The sequence below is a fragment of the Marmota monax genome, unplaced genomic scaffold, assembly GCF_021218885.2.
Source record: "Marmota monax isolate L192 unplaced genomic scaffold, Marmota_monax_Labrador192_F-V1.1 WCK01_AAM20220418_F8-fsc00040, whole genome shotgun sequence".
NCBI classification, from domain to species: domain Eukaryota; kingdom Metazoa; phylum Chordata; class Mammalia; order Rodentia; family Sciuridae; genus Marmota; species Marmota monax.
The window spans coordinates 3,641,571-3,650,315 of NW_026692782.1; the positions used below are offsets into that span (position 1 = coordinate 3,641,571).

The window sequence follows — 8,745 nt, forward strand, 5'->3', positions numbered from 1 at the left end:
GGACTGGAACCCTGGAAAGGTCAGCCTGCCTTAGAAAAAGGGATTCCTTTTGCTTTCCAAAGAAAGAAACTGATTATTAGAAGTTGAACGGGTAGTGGAGAATGAAACTAAGTAGTAAATCATCTTGATTAAAGGCTGCCTTTGAGTCAAGCCTGGAAAATGAAGTAAGGACATCTGGGGGATAAAGAGAAATTAGAGACTAATTAGTTATGTTTCTTTTTTTCTTGAGAAGAAGTATACTTACTTTTCATGAGCATAGGCTCTGGTCAGATTTCTGGGTTCAAACCCTGGTTCTGCTACTTATTAGCAGTGAGATTTGGGGCATGTGACCTCATGATCTTGACTTCGTTTTCTCCATAGGTTTGTGAGAGAATAGTACTAGTTTGGGTGAGCTTTAAATGATTAATATATATGAATATCTTAAAAGAGAGCTTGGCACAGTTTACTATGAGCATTTGTCTCATTTTTCTTTTTTATGACTAATAGATGGAATCATTCTGGAGGAAATAAATAGGAGAAGGTGACAGAGATAAAGGAAAAGGTTTGTGTTTCAGGTAGTTATATACTGGTTTCCTTATTTCCTAACATCCTCCATTGGACACATTCAGGGAGGTGGAGCTTAGGGCTTTCCAGGTCCTATTAAGGTAGGAAGCAGCATGAACAAAAGCAGACAGTGAATGTCCCAAGGGAGGGGAAGTGGGAGCATGTGAATATTCTGCCTCCATTGCATATGAGAGCCCAGTTTGAATATATGACCTGGAGCTTTATAAGAGCGTGAATGGAAATGCACATTTTCTCACCAATCCCCATACCTACTCATAGTGGCTTATTGGCATATGCCGCAGTCTGGCTGGGCACAATTCAGGAGCCATTTGTCAAAAGGAACGAACTTTATTTTTAGAACACACGCCAGACCACACAGCTCTTCAGGAATTCCCTCAGAGCCCAACTGCCACCACTGGCTTCCCACAAGCCTCTCCACCTCCCCCACTCCTCCTGCTCTTGAGGCCGGTTGACTGGGTCGCATGGGCGGAGCCAAAAAATGTCCCCCAATGAGCAGCTCCGTGGTCTGAAAGGGTGGGGAAACAGCCCAATGAGCATCACCGCAGAGGAGCCAATCAGATGGCAGCTAGAAGTTTGCTGGGGCTGCAGTGAGCCAATCATCAGCTAGAAGCTGGAAGTTTGCTGGCAGCTGGAAGTTTGCTGGCAGCTGGAAGTTTGCTGGGGCCCCTTCAGCTGTGGCTCTCAACAGGCATACCCTGTCTAGAAAACTCTAGGTCCAGTCTGAATTCAGATAGCTAAAGTACCAAGGTAACGATCATTTTCTGTAAACCATGTGAGCTGGGCCAGTGGTACATGCCTATAATCCCAGTGGCTCAGGAGGCCTAGGCAGGAGGATTGTGAGTTCAAAGCCAGCCTCAACAACTTAGTGATGACCTAAGCAAACCAGTGAAACCCTGTCTCTAATTAAAACACACACACACACACACACCCCACACACACATACAGGGCTTGGGCTGTATCTCAGTGGTGAAGTGCCCTTGGGTTCAATCCATCCCTAGTATCAAAAAAGAAAAAAAAAAAGTAAACAATGTAAATTCAGTTTCTTACTACCTGTTGATCCAAGCAACTAAAACATAATGCACATTTTTTAAAGCATCAATGCTAATGTTAACAGCTCACACTTGTTGAATGTATCCTAACCCTAGCTGTGCCACTTACTTTGTGCAGGACAGTTCATTCGGTCTACACCCACCGTGACAGTCCCTGAGAAGTTGAATGGCCCCCCTCTAGCATGGTCTAGAGCAGGTACACAATGTTTGGCATTATGACTAAATTCTAAAAACTAACCTATCCCAATTCCTGTTGGTCAGAATTCACAGGTAAAGAATGTGAAGACTCCCAACTCGTATCTCACTTGATGAACTGCAAGGAAGGAAGAACAGCAATTTCACCATTTGTTTGTCTCTCCGGGAATTTTGATGATACTTTACTTCAATCAGAAATCTCAAGTCGTGTAAGTGAAGAGTGGGGTTTGTTAATAAACCTCCGCACGGCTTTACCCCATTCTCAGTGATGTCCTAAAGATACTGCTTTTGAAGTGTGCCAGATTCTGGCATACAAATTATTACAGATTGCACTCTAGAAAGCTTTGTTTCCTATATTTTATTTAAATGATTCCATATCTATTTTGAAGCATCTTGCACAGGTGAATATTTACAGAGCATTGCTTGATGGTAATGCACTTTGCCTTACTCAGCTCACTTTACACTGTTTACTAGTCAAGTGCAAGATATAATCTCTTAAAACTTCCTATTTATTATTTATTACAGTTTAATACTAAATATGTAAACTTACATTTCTTTAAAGAACGTGTAGATGAATGATGAAGCATAAAACTATAATGAACACCCCTTAGAACTAAGGACCCATATGTTTCTCCTCTATTTCATTGTCTCCCTTCTCCTCCCTTCTCCAGAGTCTCCTAAACTTTGTTTTTCATTCTTCTTCTTAAAAATGTCATATTACAAATTTACTTTTAACATATGCTTGCTTTTAATTTTACAAAAAGTGAAGGAATTCCCAACTGGAGTTTCCCAAAAATGGCTTTTTTAAAAAAAAATTCCATGTTATGCCCCTGATTCATTCAGGTTGTGACTTGAAGCTCTATTTTATTTTTCCTACTTCACGATATTTCATAATATAACACAACCTGTTGCTCTATCTCCTGTTGATGATTGTTTGGTCTGTTTCTAATTTTTTGTTTTCTGTTACAAATAGAGTTGGTATAAAAGCCTGCTGCCATTTGTAGTCTCCCTAGCAGTATCCTAGAGGCTCATTGACCCCGTAAAGTACAGTTCACAGAAAGGGGCAGACAGAAAACCATTTACTTGCCTTCTTCCTCTCTTTGTGGTCTTTCTTCTCATCCTTCTTTATTATCCCCCTTTTAGAACCCGATTCCCAGAATAAAAGTTGTTCAGTTGATTTTTCTCTAGTTACATATAAGCTTCTAGCTCCTTGGTCTTCTGTTTGCAAAGGTATTCCCTGTCCTGATGAGGACAGTGGTCGAGTTTTAAATGAGTTTTTCTTTCCCGGTCAGTCTAGTGGTGGATGGTTGAACGTGCCATCAGTCTACTGTGGAAGCAGTGATTTTCGCGGGTAGAGCTCATCCGTACTCTAGGCTTGCTTAAGATGTGGGAAAGACACCTCCTCTTTCCCCACCAAGAGAGTGCTAGAAAAATATTGATTAAAGGAAGTAACTACAAGGTTTGCTATAATAAATCCTAAATTTTCTTTACACATAAGTAACTAATTGATATGTATATTTCTTCAGGTCGTTCTGCACACAGTTGGTGTCAATCACATTCAAGCCCCTGTGCTGTGGCCACAAAATTTTGACAGCCAAGGAAGAAAAATGCCACTCAATGCTTATGCACTTGATTTCTACAAGCATGGTTCCCTGGTAGGATTATCCCAGGACAATAGGTATGTCTTCTCTCTTGCCTCCACTTCCATTGAATGAATCAATTAAGTGGATTTTAGGGGAAAGCTCTCTGTACAGTTTTAGGTAGAGGTTAGTCATGCTAAACATATAACACTTTTGCTTTACAGACTAATGGCAACAAATGACAAATTCTATCCTTTTATGTGTGTGTGTGGTGGAGAGGAAATATTACTGGGGTTTGAACCCACAGGCACTTAACCACTGAGCCACATTCTCTGCTGTTTTTACTTTTTTATTTTGAGCCAGGGTCTCAATAAATTGCTTAGGGCCTTGCTAAGTTGCTGAGTCTGGCTTTGAACTTGTGAACTTCCTGCCTGAGCCTCCTCAGCTGCTGGGAGTGTGCCATCGTGCCCTGCAATTCTGTACTATTGATTGTGCTTTACCAATAACATGTTGGCACTTAGGCCATCTCACTTGACATAAAGATAGATCTCAAATATATTTTTACTTCTTTCAATCCCATTTATCCATTATTAGATATTTTAAAACTGAAGGACAAATAAAGACCATCCTATGCTCTCTTTTATATCTGAGAAGAGTATACACAGAGTATGTAATTCACACTTCTGAGGATGTGACAGTTGCTTTAGCTCTTTGTCAGGGATACCATTATCAAAAGTAATAAGCAGGGTTATACACTTTTAAATTTACCTGGGAATGGAGAAATTGACATGGTTCTGAGTACATAGATGTGGAGATGGGTTCACCAGAGTAGGAACTCAATATGCATTTTACATAAAATTTTAAGTAATCCTTATTAAAATATTTTAAAATTCTGAAATTCTAGAGCATTTTTCAGAATGTAGAGCATTCAGAAATGTAGAGCATTTTTTATTTTTAGATCTGCTTACTGTGAATAAGCATTGGTGTTACATTAGTAAATAATACATTTGTGCCATTAATTTTCAATTTTTTGTTGTTGTTTAGGTTACATCAAGGGGACGCTTACCATTTGCTGAAAGATTTTGCACTCACCATTAGATCTATCAGGTATGTTGTGTATTTAAATATTGCATTCATATTTTTCAATAATTTAACTGCAATTCAAAAATACACTGAGGTCTTCCTTTGAGCTAGATACTTGGAGGTGCCATTGAGCCTCTTTACACATTCTATGCATTTTAATTTCCCAGAGGGTCTTTAGAACGTCTCCTCAACACCGTGTTGCATATTTTCTATAACAGAATTAATTCCAAAGCCCATCTGAGATGAAGTTGCATTATTAATGTACTGAGGCACTACACACCAATAGGCAGGAAATTCCAAAGCCTCCCTGACCCCAGATCCTAAGATTCTCAATTGTGCACCAGCAGTGTGTCAACATACTTCAGAAGGCCCCTTGGGGCTCCATCAGGCCTTTAGTTTATATCCACGTGCATACTCTTGAATCTCTTACTTTACCCAGTGTTTTTTCCAGGCTTCATCTGACTCGGATCTCTCATGTTGATTTCTGTTTTCATCTTTAACAAAATCCACTGGGGAACCAAGTGATATCAAACTTTATATGGAGGTCCACACCTTTAGGGTCCATTGGCCATCTAAAGCTGCCCAGTTAGATGACCATCTTTGTCAAGCCTCAAATCTGCATGTACTTCAATTCTTTACGGATGTTCCTTCACTCTGTCAGTTAGTTATATACATTTAATTTGCTATAAATCTTTTTATTATTGGGTTTTTGCTAATCAGGTCATCATTTTTTGTTTCTTTGATATAAGCTGAATCAGGCCTGTATGAACTTTTAATACAGAGAGTGAAGATTTAAGGATGCTAGAGCAGAAGAGAAAGGTTTTGTTCATGTGGAGTACTCAAGATAGAGTATTCCTTGAATAGCTCAAAATGGCCCCAAGTTATTTTAATCTCCAAAATGGTCTAAGAAACTCCAGGGATTTTGGAGCTGTTTCCAGAAATGGGCTTATGAAATAATCCATTCATGCATTCATGTGACAAGCATTGATGTATTATTCGTTCAAGGCCCTTTTAAAAATCCGGGATAGAAAGAGTCATTAAATATATCCCCATTTAAAAAAAAAAAAAAACTTGCATAGTGAAAGACGGAGACTTGTAGATGTTATAAATATTGTAAGAGTTATCATGGCAGATACAGAGTAACAAACACTGCTTGGATATAGAGGACTTTGAAAGGAATTTTTTTTTAAACCAAGTCTAAAAGCATAGGACAAAGGAGATAGGGTTTTCAGAGTGTACAAATGAGAAATGTTCTGATGTTCCAGGGATAGGGTTCAAGCTCACTATGGTGACATATAGAATATGGGACTTGTGAAGATACTGGGCTGCTGTAAGCAACAGGGAATTTGGTTCTATATTAGGAAGGATGCTAATTGTCATATTATAGAAATTGGCCTTAGGCAGTGCATGAGCATGAGTGTGGCATATCTGTGGTTTATATATGTTTATATATGGTTGTCTCAAAGTTCATAACTGTGAAAAAGCAAGAATAAGTGAGGGTATGAATTAATGAAATAGAAGTAATGACACAGAAGAGTAATTAGGGAAATTGTATGAATTCAAAGAGATTGGTTTAAATTTCAAGCTGCTGGAGTTTTCTATTTTAGTTAACTCTATAGAAAACAGAGAGAGAGAGAAGACAATATTTGGGGATGAGAACCAAAAATAGTGAGTTAGAATTTATCCTTATTATGGGATATCTGGGGGACACCATCAGGAGACAATGTCCAATAGTTACAAGTATAGGTCTGTAATTCAGGAGCAAATTCAGTATTACAGACCCCAGGTCTGATCATTCTTGGTGGTAATTCAGTGAAGACACCAGGATTTAAAAAAAAAATGAACCCTAGTGGAAATAAGATGATGCGAATAGTGAAAAGCTAATAAGATGTCCTGATTTTTTCAACCTTTGGTCAACCCAGTTACATTTTTTCATTTGTGTATCTCTTCTCTCCTTTCTTAATACTGCTATATCAGATTACCTTAAACTTAATGGTGTTAACCAACACAAATTTGCTCTTACCGTTCTGGATGCCAGAAGTTCAATATGTGACTCACTGGGTTCAAAATGATGTGCCTCTAGGAGACAATCTATCTTGTTGCCTTTTCCAACGTTTGAAGGCTGGAATTCTTTGGTCCTGGGTCCCTTCTATCTTCTAGACCAGCAGTGGTCAGTAGAGTCTCACACTGTGCCTCTGACACTGTCTCGGGTCTTCTACCCCTGTGTAGCTTTGGATTGCATAAGGCCTACCTAGATGATCCTTGGTACTCTCCTAGACATTTCCTGGCTACTCTCCTAGGCAATCCAGGGTACTCTTCTAGGCAATCCAGGATACTCTCCTAGGCAATCCTGGGTGCTCTCTTAGGCAATCCAGGGTACTTTCCTAGGCAATCCTGGGTACTCTCCTAGGCAATCCTGGGTACTCTCCTAGGCAATCCAGGGTATTCTTCTAGGCAATCCAGGGTGCTCTCCTAGGAAATCCAGGGTACTCTTCTAGGCAATCCAGGGTACTCTCCTAGGTAGTCCTGGGTACTCTCCTAGGCAATCCAGGGTACTTCCTAGGCAATCCAGGGTATTCTCCTAGGAAGTCCTGGGTACTCTCCTAGGCAATCCATGGTAGTCCCTTTAAGGTCAGACAATCAGCAACTTTATTTTCATCTGCTGCCATAATTCTACTTTGCTGTGTAACTACAACATGTTCATAGGTTTAAGGGGATTTGGATGGGGATATACCTAGAGAGCCATCATTTTTCTTATTTTCTCATACATATATGTAAAGAAACAAACATTTTTTTCATTCCATAGGGATGGTTGTCTGTGAGTTTCAGTATATCTTGGGCATAATAGCAGAAAAAACAAAATATGACTCTAAGATACTTACAGAGAAAATGTGCTGCATTATCAAAGAGAGGAGGGATCAGTTTTACATGGAATTTGGTGGCTTTTCAACACTCCTAGTAGTAGAGGAACCTAATGGGAGTTGTCTTTATTTATTTATTTATTTATTTATGGATGTGTAAGGTTTTTTTGAATAAATATTATTCCTTTATCACTATCTCTCATATTTAGCCAACATTGTTGGGTCATGTGAAGGGATTTGCTGACTTCTGCCCACCCAGGGAATGCCCTTATAGTATGCAATGTTATTAAAATGGGTACTTTCTATATTTTTTTTTCTATTTGCAGTGTTTCCTTGCGGGAGCTATGTGAAAATGAAGATGACAATGTTGTTCTGGCCTTTGAACAACTGAGTGAAACCTTTTTCGAGAAATTTAACAAAGTCTGAAAACAAAGTCTATGCAAAAACCACTTTAAAATATTCTCATAGAAGTTTTATGGGTCGTGTTTTATTCTTGTGCTTTTTGTCAGAAAAATGTATGTGACAAAATGGAAATCACAGCACAAGTTAAGGAGAAGCAGTCGATGCTGTCACGTTCTATCACGAGTGCCCTTAGACAAATCATTTAGTAAATCTGAATCTTAGTTTCTTTTTGTAGTTGGATAATGCATAATTGCTTATGTCTCAGGTATGTTGAGGATTGACTGAGAATGTACAAGAATTTGTATGTGACTGAAGAACAATTTTTATTCTATAAGATCTATAAAATATTACATTTATAATATTTTTCTCTCTACTGTGAAGATTTGTAAAAAGTTTCTAAGGCTTGAAGAAATGACTGCAGTTTCCAAAAACTGAAATATATTTTTACCAATTAACCTAAGTGGTAGTACATGATTTAGATAGGTAGCTATTGAAATGCACATTCTAGTAAACAAACTACTTTTAAAACTACGAATGAAAGTTTTGGTATAAATTTTGTGATGCTTTAAAAGAAAACATCTGATGATTTGCTTTATATTAGTTGTATATACATGTCTGGAAAACCAAAAATAAAATAAAATGGACTAAATCTTTTAGTATTTATTCACTGTGTGAATTATATGCATCTATGCATTTTTGCACTTATACATTTCATATACATACGTACATAATATAGTATTTTATATGATACATATAGAATAGTTTATGTATAATAATTTTCTCTCCCTAGCTTCAGTCTCAGATCACAGTTCTCATATTTAGTCTAGACTGTTAACTTGAACATAGAACAAAGAGTCTATTGTCTCCTGCCACCTCAATGTTTTACTGAATCCTGCTCTTTTGCATGACATTATTTATAAATACTTTACACTGGCTTTGGGAAACACCTGTGTCACATTTTTCTGGAGACAGAATAAGGCTTGATTCCCTGGATCTGGCACATCATTTCAT

The 8,745-nt window shown here is 38.2% G+C and overlaps 1 protein-coding gene across 4 annotated transcripts in view; it reads left to right on the forward strand.

Moving 5' to 3' along the window:
* The window catches only part of Ddx60 (DExD/H-box helicase 60), a 100,637-nt gene extending 92,240 nt beyond the window's left edge, over nucleotides 1-8,397 (forward strand). For 2 of the 4 annotated variants that reach the window (XM_046447871.2, XM_058580374.1), the window contains 4 exons: nucleotides 1,875-2,017; nucleotides 3,335-3,486; nucleotides 4,433-4,495; nucleotides 7,659-8,397. In XM_046447871.2, the coding sequence (XP_046303827.1) occupies nucleotides 1,875-2,017; nucleotides 3,335-3,486; nucleotides 4,433-4,495; nucleotides 7,659-7,758 (458 nt within the window). In that variant the 3' untranslated portion in view covers nucleotides 7,759-8,397. Of the gene's footprint in view, nucleotides 1-486; nucleotides 555-1,874; nucleotides 2,018-3,334; nucleotides 3,487-4,432; nucleotides 4,496-7,658 lie in introns of those variants that run through there. The other 2 variants (XM_046447873.2, XM_046447874.2) reach the window with 2 other exon arrangements.
* Nucleotides 8,398-8,745: the final 348 nt, after the last annotated feature.